Source organism: Trematomus bernacchii, unplaced genomic scaffold (assembly GCF_902827165.1).
Source record: "Trematomus bernacchii unplaced genomic scaffold, fTreBer1.1, whole genome shotgun sequence".
In the NCBI taxonomy this organism is placed as follows: domain Eukaryota; kingdom Metazoa; phylum Chordata; class Actinopteri; order Perciformes; family Nototheniidae; genus Trematomus; species Trematomus bernacchii.
This window is the reverse complement of record NW_022987469.1, coordinates 1,168,511-1,188,915: the sequence shown is the minus strand read 5'-3', so window position 1 is coordinate 1,188,915 and position 20,405 is coordinate 1,168,511. Positions and strand designations below refer to the sequence as shown.

General features: G+C 42.1%; 1 protein-coding gene across 1 annotated transcript in view; it reads left to right on the top strand.

The window, feature by feature from the left end:
* mtmr14 (myotubularin related protein 14) overlaps nt 1-19,775 on the top strand; it is a 30,590-nt gene extending 10,815 nt beyond the window's left edge. The window contains exons 9-19 of the mRNA XM_034143534.1: nt 21-95; nt 1,172-1,238; nt 4,022-4,107; nt 4,523-4,599; nt 5,873-5,909; nt 7,302-7,372; nt 7,547-7,605; nt 11,776-11,908; nt 12,682-12,858; nt 13,414-13,620; nt 16,656-19,775. Of these exons, the coding sequence (XP_033999425.1) occupies nt 21-95; nt 1,172-1,238; nt 4,022-4,107; nt 4,523-4,599; nt 5,873-5,909; nt 7,302-7,372; nt 7,547-7,605; nt 11,776-11,908; nt 12,682-12,858; nt 13,414-13,620; nt 16,656-16,836 (1,170 nt within the window). The 3' untranslated portion in view covers nt 16,837-19,775. The remainder of the gene's footprint in view (nt 1-20; nt 96-1,171; nt 1,239-4,021; nt 4,108-4,522; nt 4,600-5,872; nt 5,910-7,301; nt 7,373-7,546; nt 7,606-11,775; nt 11,909-12,681; nt 12,859-13,413; nt 13,621-16,655) is intronic.
* Nucleotides 19,776-20,405: the final 630 nt, after the last annotated feature.

Here is a 20,405-nt window from a genome sequence, read left to right as displayed (position 1 = left end):
CTCTGTGTCTCCACTCTCAGGACTATGTGGACGCTCCTTTGACAATCCCACTGGGCTTTACTCAGAACTTGAACATCGACTGGACTCGATACCAGGTTACTCTTCTTCTAATGTGTTCACTCTGTTGCAGCCACTCTACCAGCTGTGACTCACTTCTTTACTCTTATATTTGTGGTGTGTGAGTGCCATCTGTTGTCCATCCTGTAAAGTGCTTTAGTCATGCTTCACATCCAGTAAAAAACCTCACTGACTCAAACACACATTGTTCAAACCCACACAACTTGAAGTCAGCACCCCAAAAAATATCATATGTAAGGCTGAACTTTGGGGAAGTGTATAAAACGATAGACGACCACAAATAACCGTTGGACTTGTGTTCGGATAAGGGCTGTCAAGCAATTGAAAGCTTTGTGATTAATGAATCTAAATCATGCTGGCGGTGTTATTCAACACTAGGCAACATCAGTATAATAATCCATTCACAAAGCATAAAATAATATTTAAACATGCTTTTAATTTGAATAATTAATTTGATTATAATAATAATCAAAGTTAACAGGATGATTGGACAGCTCTAGTTTTAATTAGGGGTAAAACAAGCTGACAGAATATAACAGCAATTTTTCTTCTTATGTCAAAGATATTCACTTGTTTTTAATTTCTTATTGTTATTTTTTCATTCTATATTATATAACATTATATAATTAATTTACAAGATTCTTCCATTAAATGTAGGGTAGGTAAGTTGGAGAAACCGGCTCGAGTGCGCTATAATTTGAAAATACACAACCGGAGAAAATCTGCCACTTCCTTATAGAGCCCCTCCTCCAACACACACGAACGCGCACATGACCAATGAGGGCATGAGATAAGCTTGTGCACAGATGGAAGGCTGACAGGCAGGTAGGCCATCCAGTTATTTTAGCCGGGCCGGCTAAAATGATTGGTCGTGCTTTTTACAGTACTACGGCTTCCACAGATGACATTTTTTTATGGATTTTTTGTCAAAGCACTTAAAATATTCATTGCTATCGGGATGTTAAGAGCATTCCATGGAATACAACAAAAAGTGTATCTCGAGCCGGTTTCTCAAACTTACCTACCCTACCTTTAAGAGTTTATCTTCATTTTATCACATGTATTGTCTTTTGTTTGCTTGTGCTTCTCTCAGTCGTGGGACCTGGTGGAGCAGACCCAGAACTACCTGAAGATGCTGCTCCACATCATCAACAGTGATGGTGGGTGCTGTTTCTGATGTAGCATTAGCTTTAGGATTGTAACTGTCATGGGATAAAAATGAGAGCATTTGAACTAATGCATGATTTCATTATTGTTTTCTTCTATAGATTATTAGTTAAGACAATGAATAATAAAAGCCACATTTTACGCGAGCAGAAACTAAAGTAAGGCCTTCAAATCCTTTTAACAACCTTATTTAAGTCATTCTATGATAATAAACTAAATGTCAGTAGTGTCTGGTATGTTGCTCTGAAATAAGAATCCATTTGAAAATGTAGCCTAGGGTTCTGCTAAACTGTAATGGGTTTTTTAACAACAAAATGTTTAGTCCATCAGTCGAGAAAATAATCATTAGTTGCAGCCACATCATTGGAAGTGTATGGTTATGTTTCCTTTAATGCAGCTCTTTTAAATGTTTGGGGATTGCTTTGGCCGAGAGCTAATACCTTAAGAAGATGGACGCATTCTAGAATAAACTAGAAAATGCATTTCCTGCTGAAAATGCGTGCGAATGCTGTAAACCGTGTACATTTGTTGCTGAATTTAGCTGAAAATGCAGAAAAAGCTGAATATTTGATTAGCTGGATGGTTTCTGTAGCTGCTTTTAGCTACAGAGACCAAGTAAGTGTGTTGCTGAATTTAGCGGAGAAATGCAGAAAAGTGAAATGATTTTAATCCAAATTGTTAGAGCTCAAATGCATTGCAATGACTTTGTTGAAAACTTGAAAGTGAAATGTGAAACTGGAAGAGTAGGAAAAATAGTGAAGAAGCTTAATATTTAAAAGAAAAGGTTTAAAAAAAAGTATAAACAACATGTATAGCCTCAATGTCCTGAAATAGCTGAATAAGTTAATTGGAGTTACATATTAAATGTAATTAGTAGTGAATGAATGTGTATTAAGAAGAGAAAAGAAAGTAAAAACGCTTTGAAAAGCATCAGAATATTTTAACTGCAAACTTTTGAACTAAAACCATACGTCACAATAATGTATAAAATATGTGGAACGTGTTGAAGTCAGTATGAAGTCTCCATCAGACAGAAAATAATATGCTGAGTCTCAGCTGAGACAGTCTTTAAACTCCAGTTTGTTCGTTTGTGTTTGAGGTTACCATGGTGACGACGTTATCAAACACATGTGTACGTGAGCCCAGAGATCAAAGATTTCCATGGAGATGTGCTGTGAAAGGAGAGCCTTTCCATTGTTCTGAATGAGAAATAAACCTCTTACATTTCTAACTATAGTTTAAAAACGGTAGCTGCTTTCGGTAAAATGTCAACGCCTGAAGCATGTCAAGGACCCCGAGCATCTGAAGTGTGCTTTTTGTGTACTTTCGGGTCAATAATGTGGCATCTTTGACAGATTTACTATAGGTGTGCAGCTGGTGCTGTGAGGAAAGATCAGGCTGAATTTACAATGGGCCTTAATGGAGACATGTTGAACGTTTTTGTCACTTCATGCCCTCAAGAGGCTTTTTGTTTAATTTTTCAACGTAGGAGAGGTTTTCCTACGTTTTTCATGAAAAATGATGTCCAAGGAGTGTAGGGTTTGGGAGTTATGGCAGGTTTAAAAAATGTTTTTCAAGCTCTCCTCCACTCTGTTTTGAGATCAAAGCACTCTAGACTTAACGAGCTGCGCAATACACACTAATGTTAAAATCTGAAGAAGGCCTCTTTACCAAGATCCAAACTAATATTTCCAAAAGTTTAAATGTCATAATCAAGAAAAGTCATAGCACACATGTCCTGAAGGAGCTGAACATTCTAATATTTCAATGGTTTCTGTAGCTGAAAGTATGTGGAAGGAGTAGCATTTGGCGCACGGTGTAGGTAAAAGAGGATTTGAAGGATCCTCCCATTGAGTTACATGTTAAAAAAAGAGTTTAAAAAGCTGAATATTTCGAAAAGTATAAAATATTTTGAAAAAGTTTAGAGTTTCCCATCATGTGCTGAAAAGGCTGAATATTTTGATATTTCAATGGTTTCTGTAGCTGAAAGTAGGCTGAAGTTATTTGACGGCAAAATATTGGTTGAAATAATAATAAGAAGAAGATGATTAAAGAAACAGAAGAACTATACTGTGCAACAGCATTCGCACTAATGACTGTCTGATGTCTAACATCAGTCTTTCAATAAGTCTTAAAAAGGCTTTGGACTTAGGAAGGAGGATTTTATGAAACTTTCTTTAGTAATATTGTAATATAAAATCTCAAAATAGTTGATAACATGTATTTTCTGAAAATAATTAACCAAATGCGCCTTCCTCTAACGCCACGCAGATCTGCATAGCAGGAAAACAGCTTGTGGAATTGTTCTTGGTTCAATTTTCACAGTGGCATCAAAAAGTATTTAAAAAGAGGCCCTATTCTGCTTTTTGGGGTTTTCCCTCCTCTAGTGTGTTCTATAGGTTTTTGTGCATGTAAATGGTCTGTAAAGGCTAAAGACCTTGTGTTTCTCTCCCACACTCTTCCCCCAACCTAGGAATGATGAATAAATGAACTGATAAATCAGTGCAAATGATACATATATAATACTATAACCCATGAAAATGTAACAGTAAGTCTGTTTTTAAAGTATCTTTATTAAATGAGGATAGTAACATGCAAACATAATGAATGTTATGAAAACCAACCATGAACTGCATAAAGAGTGAGGAAAGAAGCAACACTAATAAGAACCAAAACGTAACAATTGCACTCACACAGAGCAGTCCTATAATGTCCATGTCCACTCCACTTTAGTGTCTATTGTAAAGCTTCATGATGATGCCGCTGTGTGTTTCAGATGAGAGCGGCCTCCTGGTGCACTGCATATCAGGCTGGGACCGGACGCCTCTGTTTGTGTCCCTGCTCAGGCTCTCCCTGTGGGCAGTAAGTCCTCCTTCTGTCCTCCTTCTGTCTTTTCATCTCTTCATTCTCCCCCGGTGTCACCCAGCAGCTCCAACAGTCAGTGACAGAACCCCCCCCCTCTCAGCACCCCTCCTCATTCACTCCTCTTCACATACAACTAGTTTAACATTTCAAACATGCGCTTTAATTAGCCTCCTCTGTATTCATCTTTATTAAAAATAGAACCCTTATGTCATAAATATTTAATGCCTTTCTGGAGAAGGGTCCGTACTTGGATCTTCTGATGAAACCGCAGACCACATACGGAGTCCTTTTCACACAGAATAATAACTGCAGTTTGCTTGTCGGAGCTGCATGTGCATGATTGGCTCCTGGGGTTTAATTTAACACAAGATGTTTGAGACTTTGACTCATTGTCGTGATGTTATTTCCGCAGGACGGCGCGGTGCACGCCAGCCTGCAGCCGGCAGAGATCCTGTATCTGACCATCGCTTACGACTGGTTCCTCTTCGGGTAAAATAATAATTTACAATAACACTATCATAATTTCATGAGTTCATGGTGAGCCATAAGTCGGCACATTAGCCGCTATAAATACTTTAGAGGTGCATTTGCAACTATCTGTGACGTCCGTTTATTTTCTGTAACGCATCATTGAAAAGAGGTTAATGGAGCAGTGAGAGAGGGAGGGGGGGACAACATGTGACATTAAGACGACTCTGGCAACCACCCTCTCTTGGGCTTCTCCTTTCATAATTAATGGTGTGATATGACCAATTAGAGCTCATCGTAGGCATTCTTGTAGAAAGCCCTCTCTGCCATCTCGACCATGCAGTGATACATCCGAGGCTGGCCCCTGGAGACATTTGTACAGCAGAAGGTGTGTAAGAGAGCTGAAGTGAGTGCTCTTCTTCTCATCAGTCACAACTGAATCATATTTGAAAGCCAGGTGTAGTCCAATAATTGTGTTGCCCATAAATACGTTCTGTGGCACCAAATATCTGTAATCACTGTAACAAAATCACTCTCAAGAGAGTCTAGCAGATTCTGCGCGGGCACTTTCTGAACAATTCATTTGATCAGCAGTGTTACGGCCACAAGAAAAAAAAACAAGATTTGTAAACAAGTCCAAAATATAGGGAAAAGTAACTTAAATAAAAACCAACTGAGTTGTGATAGTCAGGACAGCAAAGAGAGATGGCTTCCTTCCACTCAGTTCCTTTAAATATGGGAAATGAGGGCAGTGCCTCACCAAAAGGAGCGGAGAGGAGACAGAACACAAGAAAGAGGAAGCGCGTACCAAGTAGTCTTATGATAAAGAGGAACAAATTAATCTTGTTTCTAGAATTCCCTTAAGCACACCCAGTGATCTCCTTGACTAATGCCTTGAGTGGCTGAAACAAAGGGTTAGTTCTCCTCTCCTTTCTTTCAGAGAGTTTTGATTTACATGCTGACGTTTAAAGATACCAACTTCTGAAACCTGCTTTGCCGCCCCAATATTCTACCAATACTCTGAAAAATTATATTAGAAAAAAGTGTTCCATTTAACAAGGGCACGTCACTCTGGGTACCACAGAGGAGTCAAACTTACTGGAACCATTCCTTTAGTAGAAATGAGTCTTGAATCCTCATAGGAGCTCACTTCTCTACTATTACAGGTTTCATTTCAAAGATTCATTCATGTTGAAACTTTATGCATGCATCTTCACCTGCACAACATGGGGTGGTGTTTTTGACCTGGATAAGATGCAGCTGGAATATAACATTTTCCTCTCTCTATTTCCAGTCATATGCTGCCAGATCGACTCTCCAAAGGGGAGGAGGTACGTTTATCCAAATGATGTTTTTTTATTTTCTCTTATAAAGCTTGTATTTACAGAAAGAATACTGGCAGAAACACAGAGATATTAGTACCACAACTTTCAAAAGTATTCTTTGCATGTTAACAAACAGTTGTCATCAGTCAGTTTTTGAAGACAGGAAGTTATGATAGAGATATTATGACATTAGCATATGATAGCACAAATGAAATGGATAGGCAAACACAATGTGATCCCTTGGTTTGAAATTCCAAATAAGTGTCTCGGAACAGTGTTCATATAGAGTTCATTTTTTCTTGTCAAACACTGTAATTAGCGGTTAAAGGAAACCCAGTTAAGCGAGTGAGCTAACTCTACAGGAAGTTACAGTTTTAAGGATGAAGTTGTGTCATCTCTTCAGAGGGCAGCCAGAAAAAGGGTTGCCTCTTGAAAGAAAGGCTGGAGGCAGTAGATGCTAAAAATGCTCTCATAGCAGAGCTGTTTTTCCTTTGTATTTTCACCAAGAGTCACATTTCACAATTATTGTGGCTGAAAATAGTTTCCATTGTATATGACCTGCACAAACCGCTTCAGAAGAAAATAAGGAATTATTGTGAACTACTGTTATTGTTTCTGTGGTTTTACTATTTATAGCTATGTGTTTGATTTAAATTAGCATTTGTTTTTGTTTTTTTAAATACTGAAAACATTCTAAATACATTTTAGATTCAAATATTCTCATTAAAATAATTGAGTCAACAATATTTTCTGCAGAGCCCAACAGACCAATGATTGGCTGACTTATCTCATGGCCTGGCATACATGTCAGTCTAGAAGTAACACGATATTTCACTACAGAAGTCTAAGATATGACACCATCCACAGTTCGCCCACCACAGAGCCCTAGCTGATTTATTTTACACGTTAGATGTCCTGTTGTAAAATGTGTGTTTGCAATTCTTTAAAAAAAAAATATCTATATATATATAGGAGATCCATAACATAACCATATAGTGATGTGTTTATGTCAAATAAAAAAATCAATATATCATATTCTTCAGTACTATCCCCTAATGTTGGTCTAAAGAGTCTAGTATTAGACCAGAGGTTATTCAACAACAATTACCATAACAAACAATAGCATTATAATTATGTGCAATTATTGTAAGAGAAAAGACAGGGTTTCTTTTTTAATAGTAATTTTATATCAATAGCCCATAATCACTGAGGGAGAAATCTATCAGTGGAAGAAATGTCAACATCTTAACCAAGAGTCATCTCCGTAGAACAATGACTAAAACTAGTCCGCTTGTTGGTATAGGTACAAGTATCACGCTTTTGCTAATTGTGGGAACTTCTCTCTTTAGGGATTCCCTTCTGATTCCCTTCTGATCTAACATGTTTTTTCTCCATCAGATTTTCTTCTTTTGCTTCAATTTTTTGAAGCACATTGTCTCAGAGAAGTTCTCAGCTGTTAAGAAACAGAGGTGGGTTCATTACTCTTCATGTGTGTGAGGTTCATTCTAATGAAGCTATAGTTATCTGTTGTGAAACTCAGTGAAGATCCAGTTTCTGTAGACACACATCATCCGTTTGATTCCACTCTAGTGTTATATCTCTACTTTTGATCTCTAATATTATTTGATCCTTTTTTCTGACAGAAGGAAGAACTCCCACTTCAAAGACAGTGATTTCACTGTGGAAGATCTCGGCCAGTTAAGTAAGTCAGTGTGTCTCCGCCATTCCTCTCAGCCGCCATTCAACAAATGATATTGTATTTTAATAATGTTTAAATGGAGTAGTGTGTCTTTCTTTGTTTGGTCAACTAGGTGCTCAGGTAGCAGTATAACAGAGAGCTTTCCTTTCCAGCTCCATACATTTGTCCTTATAAGTTACAAACGGGAGGAAAACTGTTAAATTCGTCATTATGTTTTATCTCCAATCCGAATGATAGCATCTCATTATTTTTTGTTGAGAAACTTCAGGCAGCATTAGGAGCTCCTGCCACCTTCCTCCTGTCTGATGCAATGAGGAATAACAGAGGGCTGCGAGCAGAGCGTGTCGGCCGGAGACAGCAATGAGTCTCTGGGGATAACACAGCCTTCGTCTATTTACAAAACCACAGGCTTAATTCCAAAACGTCTTGCGTCACAAACCTTTATTTCCTAAGACTTTTAACCTGCAAAGGAGTCTTGTATTTGCATCAGTATCCAGCTTTATGTCACAACAAGAAGTGGCTTTAGATTTATATTGTAAACCACTTCTGGTGGAACTGGTTCCTCTCTGTTCTGCATTTCGTTTCATTCGGCATTTCTGACCTTATTTAGAAAGAAAATATAGACTCCACTAAAGTAGTTCCTGTTCAAAAAGCATTGATTCATATATACAGAATAAACTATAGACCCTATGAAATATCTAGAAGTGTTGCATCGTGGGTAGTCAAGTCATCTTAACTTGGTTCATGTTTTTTTTCTAGATAAAGTATAGAATTGACAAACAGTCTCTCCAAAGTCCTTATTTATTTAAAGGTCCCATGTCATGCTTTTCCGGTTATTACCCGTCCCCTTGTGTGTTATGAAGGTTGCTGGTGCTAGTGGAGCCTCGCAGATGGGGGTGCTGCAGCCCCCTCAGCATCCCCCCCTTCCCGCGTCCATTCGCGATGTCTCGCTGTCTCGCAGATCCCACGCAGCAAGCAGGAAATGTCCGCTCCTCGCAGCAGCGAGCCGCGCAACGTCCCGCCAACACGGCACCCAGACCCCACGCAGCATTCTCATCTGTTTGTCATTACTGCTCTCATTTTCTGGTTGCTAACTAATGCCATTGTAACACATAAACACTGATGTTCCGCTGTAACGGTGGTGGACTCATCAGAGCACAGTGGGCTCACAGGGAGGGGGGGGGGCAGGAGCTCCAACAAGGCGTTTAGGACAGAGTGAATACACATACTATACAGAGATGCTGTATGAGAAACCAATGTGAGTTTGGAAAATGTCACAATATAAATCTATTCTAGTAGACCTCAACTATGGAATTATGATCAGTAGAAATGGCCATGACGTGGGACGTTTAATCTCTGATGTCTACAATGCAACTGTGATGCTGGTTTTCTTACTGTCCGATCTAAAGGCGACCCCCCCCGAGTTCCTCCTGTCAAGCCATTTACCTGGAAAGAAACAGGGTCAGGTTAAAGGCTGAAAGCAGAAATAGGAATCAAACCTTGTGGCATATCTTCATCTAAACATCTGAAGCAAGCCACACACTGTGAGAAAGGCTCTCAAGATTCAAGGCTTTTATTGTCATTTGTACATAGCTACAGTGTAGTTATGACAATGAAAATCTTAGGTCACAGGCTTATCCAACAGTGCAACACAATAACAGATAATAGTGCAGGTAAATAAAATAAAATATAATATAATAGAAATAGTGCAGAATAGTCTATATACAAGTAATTGGAATATTGATATATATAAGTTGCAAACAACTTAATGTTGTGGATGTTCTTTCAAAAGTTCAGGTGTTTAATAGTCTTCTGGCCTGTGGGATGAAACTGTCCCTGAATCTGGTGGTTTTAGTCCTGATGCTGCGGTACCGCCTGCCAGACGGCAGCAGACAGAACAGTTTGTGGCTGGGGTGATGGGGGTCTTTTATAATCCTGAGGGCTTTCTTCCTGAGCGGATGGCAGCTCCGTCCTGGTGATGTTCTGTGCAGTTTTCACCCCCCTCTGTAAAGTCTTACAATTAAGGGCGGTGCAGCTGCCGTACCAGGCCGTGATGCAGCCAGTCAGGATACTCTCTATGGTGCACCTGTAGAAGGTCAGGATCCTCTCTATGGTGCACCTGTAGAAGGTCAGGATCCTCTCTATGGTGCACCTGTAGAAGGTCAGGATCCTCTCTATGGTGCACCTGTAGAAGGTCAGGATCCTCTCTATGGTGCACCTGTAGAAGGTCAGGATCCTCTCTATGGTGCACCTGTAGCTATGGTGCACCTGTAGAAGGTCAGGATGCTCTCTATGGTGCACCTGTAGAAGGTCAGGATCCTCTCTGTGGTGCACCTGTAGAAGGTCAGGATCCTCTCTATGGTGCACCTGTAGAAGGTCAGGATGCTCTCTATGGTGCACCTGTAGAAGGTCAGGATGCTCTCTATGGTGCACCTGTAGAAGGTCAGGATCCTCTCTGTGGTGCACCTGTAGAAGGTCAGGATCCTCTCTATGGTGCACCTGTAGAAGGTCAGGATCCTCTCTATGGTGCACCTGTAGAAGTTGCAGAGTATCCTGGAGTCCATATTGAACCTCCTCAGCCTGCGGAGGAAAAAGAGCCGCTGTTGAGCTTTCTTGGTGATGGTGTTGGTGTGAAGAGTCCATGTCAGGTCCTCAGTGATGTGGACACCGAGGAACCTGAAGCTGCTGACTCTCTCACCGTAGTCCCGTTGATGGCGATGGGGGCGTGTCCCTCTCTCTGCTGCTTCCTGTAATCCACAATCAGCTCCTTTGTTTTGCTGATGTTGAGATGGAGGTTGTTATCCTGGCACCAAGATATCAGGGTGCTGACCTCCTCTCTGTACGCCGTCTCGTCACCGTCGGTGATCAGGCCGATGACAGTCGTGTCATCAGCAAACTTCACGATGGTGTTGGAGCTGTGTGTGGCCACGCAGTCGTGAGTGAACAGGGAGTAGAGGAGAGGGCTGAGCACGCAGCCTTGAGGGGCACCGGTGTTGAGGATCAGGGTGGAGGATGTGATGTTTCCCACCCGCACTGCCTGGGGTCTGCCCGTCAGGAAGTTCAGGATCCAGTCACAGAGGGCGCTGTTGAGCCCGAGCTCTCTGAGCTTGATGGCCAGCTTGGAGGGCACAATGGTGTTGAAGGCTGAACTGTAATCAATGAACAGCATTCTCACATATGTGTTCCTGTTCCTCTGGTCCAGGTGTGAGAGGGCAGTGTGGAGGGTGAGGGCTATGGCGTCGTCTGTGGACCTGTTTGCTCTGTAGGCAAACTGCAGGGGGTCCAGAGATTCAGGGAGGGAGGAGGTGATGAAGGTTTTGACTAACCGCTCAAAGCACTTCATAATGATGGAGGTGAGTGCTGCTGGGCGGTAGTCTTTAGGCTGGTGGTTTTAGTCTTTTTGGGGACAGGAACGATAGTGGAGTGTTTGAAACATGTGGGGACTACAGACTGCAGCAGGGACCTGTTGAAGATGTCTGTGAACACCTCTGCCAGCTGAACTGCACACACCCTGAGGACACGGCCAGGGATGCCATCAGGTCCAGGAGCCTTGTGTGGGTTAACCCTTTTAAAGGATTTGCACACATCTGCCCTGTTTAAAACAAAAGGGCAGGGCTCTAGCTCCTGGTCCCTCTGTACCTCCACAGCCCGGCTGCTCTCAAAGCATGCAAAAGAACTGTTCAGCTCATCTGGGAGAGATGCGCACGCAGACACTCCCGCAGCACCACCCGCTGCTCCTTTGTAATCTGTCATAGTTCTTAGTCCCGCCCACATGTTCCGGGTGTTACAGCCTTTGAAGTCAGACTCCACTTTTTCTCTGTACTGTCTCTTTGCACTGCTAATAACTCTCCGGAGTTCATACCTGGACTTCTTGTACTCCTCCAAATCTCCACCTCTGTGCGCTATAGTGCGTGCTTTTAGCTTGCCGCGCACCTCGCCGTTTATCCAGGGCTTCTGATTCGGGAATGTCTGTACAGTAATCTTCGGTACTACGTCTGCTCTAAGACTGAAGTTATAACTATGCTTACAAAATCTTTTGGATTTACGAAAGGGGTTTCTGAGGTCTGTGACAGAACCTGAATGTTCTGCTTTCCCTTCAGCTCCTGGTCTGATTAAAATGTGCACGTGTTGATTTATGAATGAACTGACTGCCCTGCTGTGTGTTTACTTCAGAGTCGAGGGACCGCGGCAGTGTGACCAGTCTGAGCAGTGACTTCTCCCTCATCACTGAGGAGGGGGGCGGAGCCTCCAGCCTCAACCCCGACACCGTGGACCTGTTCTCCAGCCAGCCCCAGGCCTCCAGCTGGTCAGTATAGGCTCACAAAATGTATTTTTTGTTTCGTTGGATCCAGGAGGATATCAAAAGTGCAGCCAAATGAGAGACACAAAAAGCCAAGGGATGATGGTCCAGCCGCTGAGTTATTAAAGTGCATTTACAGGACATACATATAAAGAGAAAGAGCAGTAGGAGAAGAGAGCTGTTAGTCCCCGACAGTCTAAGCCTAAAGCAGCTTAACTAGGAACTGGTCCAAGGCAAGCCTGAGCCAGCCCTAACTATAAGCTTTATCTGAGAGGAAGGTCGTCAGCCTGCTCTTAAATGTAAGCCCGTGTTAAGACACTGTGGTTATTCAACTGCCAGTGAGGCGATGAAATACAATCAAAGTCCAGTTTGAGCAACAGATCTGTGAGTTTAAAGGGAAAACGGCACAGCAACTTCCAACTGGGGGAAGTTATCACAGTGCCAATCACTGGCCAAGTTCCAATGTCCATACTGAAGGACTCACAGTCTTTAACAAACTCTCTGTTAGTCCAGGAATGTGCACTTTCCAACATAGTGTGTTGAATGACATCGTAGCAAAATCCGCCAGGTTCATTATTGTTTCCCCAGATGTGGTGGTCGCATTTGAGTGAAAAACAAGTTTGAACAATTTAACAGATATTTCCTTTCAGAACAGCCAAAATTAACTTTGATCTATTTAAAGCACTTTTTTATGATTTCTTCATTTGAGTTTTATCCTTTGAAATGTCATCACGAGCTGCTGCTCCACTGTGATGCTAATGTATTGTTTCCCTCCCCAGGAGAAAAGGCCCCGCCTCCTCCCCTCAGATGGTGGTTTGGAATAAACCCACCCCTCCTGACGAGCATCTCTCCCATCCTCTCAGTGAGGCCAGGTCTTCCAGCTCCTCCTCCTCCAACCAGTCAGAACACGCCATCACACGCACTGGCAGCAGCCCACTGGCTGTCCCTGGAAGAAGGTCAGTGAGTCTATACAACTCAGCCCTTTAAAGTGTGTGTGTTCAGCAATGTTGGTTGATCACCAGAGGCACAGTGTTCTACCTCGCTGCAGTTCAGCAAGCGTTCACACACAGGTGGAGGCAGGCTGTAGCCGAACCAGAGATATTATAACCTGTGTGGGTGGGACTAGTTTGTGGAGTTTTGGAGAGTTATTCACCCGTGTCCAAGTGCTCAACCAAAGCGTGTGTTTTTGTCAAGGTAACAACACTTGGTCCTCTAACAAAAAAACAACTGAGCAAAAAAACACCTCAAAATGAAACTGCTGCTGAGGCACCAGGAAGCAAATCATACGCCGGGATTAAATCCAATGATGTTCAGTTTTGACAAAAACCTGACGGGAAAACAATGGGTTTTACCTCCTCTCTTTCCCTGGTATAAACATATCTGCCTTTCCTGTGCGCAATCACTCCTCCACCTGTCTCCATAAATATCAAACCTCCCTGTGCCGGAAGCTGCCTTCAAAATACAAGTCTGTGTCCTTCTGTCTTTTATTCTTTGACCTCGCTGTCTCTCAGGTTGGCCGCAGACTACCCTCGGTCCGGCTCCTCCCTCTCCACGGAGTATGGCAGTTGGCAGATCGTTTCTGGTTGTGGCAGCATCCATGACCACGCTCACTTCCCCCCCCCTCTGACCTCAGCCTCCTCCACCTCGTCTGCTGTGGCTGCTCCCTACGACTCCCCCCTGCCCTTCAGTTTTCAGGATGAAGGACCCAGTGGACGAATGTAAGTAACACGCACCTGTCCAGCTTTCTTTTACAATGCTGTTAGAAAAGGTAGGTCAGTTTAAACCAGGGGTGGGCAAACTTCTTTGCTCGGGGGCCACTATGAGTTTTAAAATTTAACAGACGGGCCGGGCCAGTAGCAGATCGGTGAAAAAATATTTAGCTGTCCACTCCTCATTAAACACTCGGCACTCATTGTCGACTTTTCTTTTCTTTGGTCCACTCATTGTTACAGATGCAGGTTCAAAGGTGAATTAGGTTCAAAGGTGAATTATTGCGTCATTGCATCATCGTTTGCATCATGACGTAACCGTTTACGTGTCTTCTTATGACCCACACAGCGTTTTACGTCGCTGATTTTCTCCGAAACACCGCTCACAACAACATCAATAGAGAACTACGTCGGGTCGTTTTTAATTATACAAAGCCAGGTTAAATTAAAGAACTACTTCTCCAACTTTATAATTTTCTCCTGAGTGCCGTGGTGCATTGTTTATTAATGTGGATCAGCGGCATTACCGCCCGCTGCAGCGCTGCTCGTCCACCGGAGTTTATTCTCCCGTTAACTCACGGCAGCGGCCGCTCTAAGGTATTCACTGTCTGACTGTCACACAAGCAGCTGATAAATATCCCCAGTTCCCCATAAGTGAATGTGTGTCAGTCTGAATTGACGCTGTTTGGCATCACAACGCTGTTATGAAAGTTTCTCTGGCATTCTACAGGTGATGTTAGCATAGCAACCGAAGCTAATCAGACTATCTTGACTACTTGTTGCTATCATATTGTGGCATAAGCCGTTTTCTAAACGCATATTTTACCGGCCTTAGTTTTCGTTATGATTTTACTTTTGATGGCCACATGTAGCCCATGTATTGATTCCATCCGATAGCTGCAATAATACAAAACAAAACGTCTGCCTGCTCTCCACAATGATCAATGACAGCGAACGGATGGTCATTTAAGTAAGGTCAAATAAACAGAATCACACTCAGCCTGGTTAGTGTTGCCTGACTTTATATAAGTGATTTTTATAAGTGTGTGGTCGCGTTCTAGTCACTTTGCTCAGCGCTACTGCTTGTTACAACTTGTATTCGCTGTACTCGCCATGAACTGTTACTGCTCAGGTTAATCTCGACCTCCTCCAATGTAAGCGTGACGTATTGGATCTTGCCGGGTTGCCGAGTGGGGCCTGCTGAATAGACCAGACTACAGCAACGGTCAATTGTGTCTAGAGTGCGCCATCTAGTGGGATCGACTGAAATGCCGGGTATTGCAGGAAAAAGGCAAAATGAATGCGGTCTTTACTATAATTTGGACAATTTTAGTACCAATATTCGGCGGGCCGGATTAAAAAGCCCGACGGGCCGTATATGGCCCGCGGGCCATAGTTTGCCCATGCCTGGTTTAACGGGTGGGATTGTCAATAATTTACCAACCTTATCTTTCTGTTTGTATTAAGAAAAATGAGCTCCCCCTGATAAATGAAAGGGTCAATGTTTAGATCAAATTAGCAGCTTATAACTACTTTGCACTACAGATCGGGGATGTTAAGCCATCCATTTATATTGAAAGGAACCACTTGTCATTTTTAGTAGCAAGTTATGGTGTGTTTCTTTTGTTTAGATAACTGGAAAATAAGCCATCAGGTTGCATGTTGGTACACATTGGTTTCCTGCACTGCGGCTGCCAAATTGAATTTATTGAAATCTCCAATACCAACGTAAGAGCTTGTGCCTCTTCGGGGGGTGCTAACACTTAACCATAAACTTTATCGTTTACTTTCTCCGTCTTTATATGTAGATATGACTTTTCTCCGTTAATCTCCGTCACGTTGTTTCCATAGCAACAACAACTTCCTGTCAACAGCGCTAACTCTCCTTCAAAATAAAAGCATGACCATACAAAATAGGAAGCCAAGCCAAATTACACTTAAGACATATATAACTGCAACGAAAGTAACAAACACAATGCGATATCCTTTTCAATTTCAAAGAACACAAATTGGGTTATTTACATTAACAAAGAACTATAAAATAACAATACTGTAGAATAACAAAATGAATGCCGTGAATAAACGGAAATACACGCGTTGAAGCGGTTCGCTGCTGATTACTATGCAAAAAAGAATATAATCAGTGATAGAATACTGTTGACTGAAACAACTGAAATGAAAAATGATAACAAGTAGAGTGCCGGCATACTGATAAACAGTCTTTGTTGGACATCCATTCCACAGACTTTATGAAATATCTTTATTTGGTCAAGTCCACCCTATATCATTTTAAATGTATACTTTTAATGATGATGAGAATAATGAAAAATGATCATTCCCCCCAATCTTGTGAATTTCTCTAAATCCTGCAGGCCTGATGATGATAATGATGATGATGAAGATGATAATGCTGACGATGATGATCATAATGATGATGATAATGAAAAGTGAGCTGTGTGATGATTCATGATAAGTAAATGATGGGGTTAATCCATCCTGCTTCCGCCTGCATCATTCTGTTGAATCAATATTCATATAGCCAAATATCTTAGATTACACGTGACTCTGGGGCTTTACAGTGAGAACAGCCGACAACACTGTCCCTACACACGCACTAACAAGGAGAGAATCCTAACCCCACAATTAAGGGGGGGAGATGGGGAGATTGACAGAGGAGGATCCCTCCCAGGAATTCTTCTTCTCTTCGGAATTCTTTGTGGACTTCCTCTTGTTTCTTATTATTGAATATAGCACTTTTAGAACTTTTTGGGGATTTCAAATGGAAACTGTCACACACAGTGAAATGTAGTCTCTGCAGTTTACCCATACAAGTATTGGTAGCAGTGGGCAGTCTAGGTATATACTTTATTCGTCCCAAGTTCGGACATTGTTTTCTCACAGCAGTGCCTTGGTCTGTTCACGGCCTTGAGCCTATGACCTTAAGGATCCCAATCCAAGTCACTACAGCCTGAGCTACTGCTGCAGAGTTTCTCTCCCTAACCCTTTCCTCCCTGTCTCACCTCTCTCCCCCTTGCCTCCCCCAGGTGTCCCTTCCCCTCGGAGCGTCAATCCCGTCTGGAGGCGGTGCGGGAGGTCTTCCTGGCAGCCTACAGCTCCACCGTGGGCCTCAAGTCCTCGGCCCCCAGCCCCTCCACAGCCATCACGGGCCTGCTGGAGCAGTTTGCCCGGGGGGTTGGCCTCCGGGGCACCAACGCCATCGTCTGAACCCTCTCAATGTGACCCCCCCCCCGCTTCCATCTACCCAGCCAGAGCCCGTGCAACACGCCTGGACTCCGTAGAATAAAGTGCCAAACATCTCTGCTCATCAGGGGAAGCACTCGTCTTCCTCCTCCTTTTGATTTCCAACTTTTCTCTGGACTTTAATCTTCCATGTTCAGTCGCTTTCAGGGAGGGAAATATTTCAGCCACAGAATCAAAAAGGGATATTAGGAAGGCTCTGTAGCTGCTGAAATGTGAATGTGTGAGAACAGGGTGTGTGTGTCTGTGACAGGCAGGACACACACATGTCTTACTTCCTCTGTTCCGTTCATACATGTTTTTATGCTTCAGGGTCCCTGCAGTGACCGTCCCATGTACAGGCAGCGATATGTGTTCTCTTGTTTCGTGCTGCTATTCATTTCTGATGCAAGCAGAGAATGTTGTTTTGTCCAGGTGCGTTTTAAAGATAAATACAGCACTTAGTGTTCAGACAGAAATGTTTTTCTGTTTCTTATTTGGCCCAGGAGAGGATCTAAATATCTAATCTATTTACAGCCTAGGGTCTAGATTTAAAGGTAAATATTACAGTCTGTTTTAATGCAAAACTCACCAGCCATATGAACGCTGAAAGAGTTACTGTAATAATGCCATCTGTCCTCCCTGGCAGTGAAGGGTTGGTGCGAGTTGGGGAACTAAATCTCCCTACGCTGTTCGGTGATCCCACAAGCACTTTTTTTTAAACGTTCTGAAACTTTGAGCCTCATTGTGCTTCAACTGAAGTACTCGAAGCAGTTTGTACCACGTCTGGAGCTGTTACCAATGGTCCGACCTGGAGGCAGCCTCTGGACAGACGGGATGATAACAGCGACTCTTCAGCGTGCGTACTGCATGGGAGGAAGACAGTCTTAGTCAAATAGGCTCTGATCCTTTTAAGTAGATGAGATAAAAAGAGAAGATCGTAACCCAAGAAATGAAGTTTATCCAAGCTACCGTTTCACCTCGCCACTGTCTCCATATCCTCCTAAAGTCCATATTCATCACTTGTTCTTCTTCAGTAGCACTGACACGGTAGCACAAGAGGCACTGAGCATCGTGGTAGCAGATCTGTGAACCCAAGGCCTTTCAGAGCTCTTTCCCGACAGACTCAGCGCAGACCCCTGCCCAGCTGATAAATCACAGAGGTTGTTCCAAAACATGTGCGTCCTCTTCCAGGTCGCACTGGGAAGGACATTTCTACCTTTTGGTTAGATGTACACTTTTAAGTAATTTTCTTAAGAGAAATCTGTTGAGTTTTCATTTGAGACGAGCTTGTTGGTGCCGCTGCTGAACCTCAGGACCTTTTTGTTGTGCCTTTTTATCTTCAGTAACACTGGATCACACCTCCACTGCTGCTCCAGCTTCGGGTCCTTTTCTCTTTTGAAATGGCTTTAAGAGCTTGGGGAGTTGACTGCATTAGCATTAGCAGCGTTAGCTTTGCATAAAGCTTTTGGGGTGTCCCGTTGATTGCTCATTCTGTCGTTTTGTTTTCATTTAACAAATCTGTTGAGTCTGATGGACACCCCCGAGGAGGTTGGGATGGGATTTCGGTCAGTCAGCCCAGGAATAGTAAGATTTTCACCTCTGCCTTTGAAAAGGACGGTAAGAGAAGAGGATTTTATTGATTTTAGGAATAATTGTTGTAGGAATTCTGGGAAATACCTTTATTCACTTTATTTTTATCGGTGATGTGAGATGATTGACACCAATGTCGGTGTTTTAAATACAGCGCTAGAGCAAGGATGCATATGGTCTATATTAGCCTAAAGATTAGCTTTAAAGTCAAACAAAATGTGATAACAACATCCATAAACCTCGATTCCCATCTACTATGTAGTCTGTTAAAACGGAGCATGGGTAAACAAATCAGTCGGTTTACGGCTTGGGTTCGGGATATTTTTCAGATTAGAGGTACTCTGCCAGAGAGGTGATGTTTTCAGTTTGGTTTGTCTGTGATCGGGGTACAGAACTACTACCTATAAAACTTGGTAGGAAGTGTAGCTTGAACCAAAGAGCAAACCATTATTGATCCAACTCAAAGGTTGGAATCAAATATTGTTGTACTTTGTGAGATAGGCCAGGTCATTCGCCCTTCCAGTTCCCTTTTTCTAGTCTTATGCTAAGCTAGACTAATCACTTCCTGTCTCTGAGGTCTGTACTTAACACACAGACATGAAAGTGGAATCGATTTTCACATCTCAATCTCATCATTTTCAAATGTTCTTTCTACATGTGGTGTTCTGATTCTGAACTACATTCTGCTGAGCTGATCTGAAGCAAGAAATGTGTATTTCTTTATTCTTGGCATTAAGTGATTTGAGAGCATTTGGTTTGTATGGCTACATTTATGAGTTTCTGCATGGGCTGTCTTAAGTGTTTATTTTGTACAGCTTTACTTGAGACTTTCAGGCGCGGTCTCCTCCCCGGTCTGGTTTTAAGCTTTCTTTTTAAGATACCCTTCCTGTAAAGGAGTTTTGATTCAGTTGAGGTTTCATATCGGTTGTTTGTATTCTGCCATCCTTTCTACTGTCTGTCTGCATCACAGTCACATAGTCATTTTCAACATGTTGAACAGTTCTTATACTTTGTTACTACAGATACTCTTTTCACTCACTGGTTTTGCATGACATCCTCCGAGTGTATCTCAACTGCGGAATATAATGTTTTTTATTTGTTTGACAAATGACTTTTATTTTTTATTTGATTTCAGAATCTCTTTAAAACGCTGCATTGCACTCGTCCTGATGTTCTCTCTGTAGAGTTATCTCTGTACAGTTGATGCATTTTTAAATAACTCTCCCTTTTCGTTTTTGTTATACATGTCTCTTAACTGTCGGCCGGCGACAGGCTACAATAAAAGGTGAACTGAGCAGCAGGTGGCAATTGTGAATAAACAACAAAAAAATGAATATCTTTGTAACTTTTTTTTGTGTAATTGGCTTCAGCTCATTGTTTTTTTTAAATGTATGTATTTAGTACAGGCCAGAGGACACAAACAAGGACACAAAGTAAAATACAATAACAAATTAACAGTATTAACATTCATTCAAAATAACAAAAGGAACAAAACAAACAATTATTATAGACAAAATAAACAGTCAGTAGGATGACTTCAACACTTCAGATAACCAGGTTGACCGCTCAATACATCCAACAACCAGAAACACACACGCAACATGCCGTGTTTTCCATTTCATCTTGTGGTGTGCCACTTTTAGATCTTTTGTGGCAATAATAAAGTTAAATAAATGTTCTTTGCAATCCATTTTTTGAACGCCTTAAATTTAGATAATTCCATGATTGAGTTTACATTTGTATTTTTTTGTGACTTTAATTATTTATTTCTTGTTGAAATAGATTTGCTTTATCAGATAACCTCAGTAGCTTCCAATATATTCATCTTCATGCATGGTTGGTGAGACATATGAACTATTTACTCGACGTCCCTTAGTGGCCGAGCCGACGCTAAGTGCTGGTTCTTAACACACTTTTCCAAACTAAGTGCAGTTTGGAAAAGGAGAAGCAGTTATATAACCGAT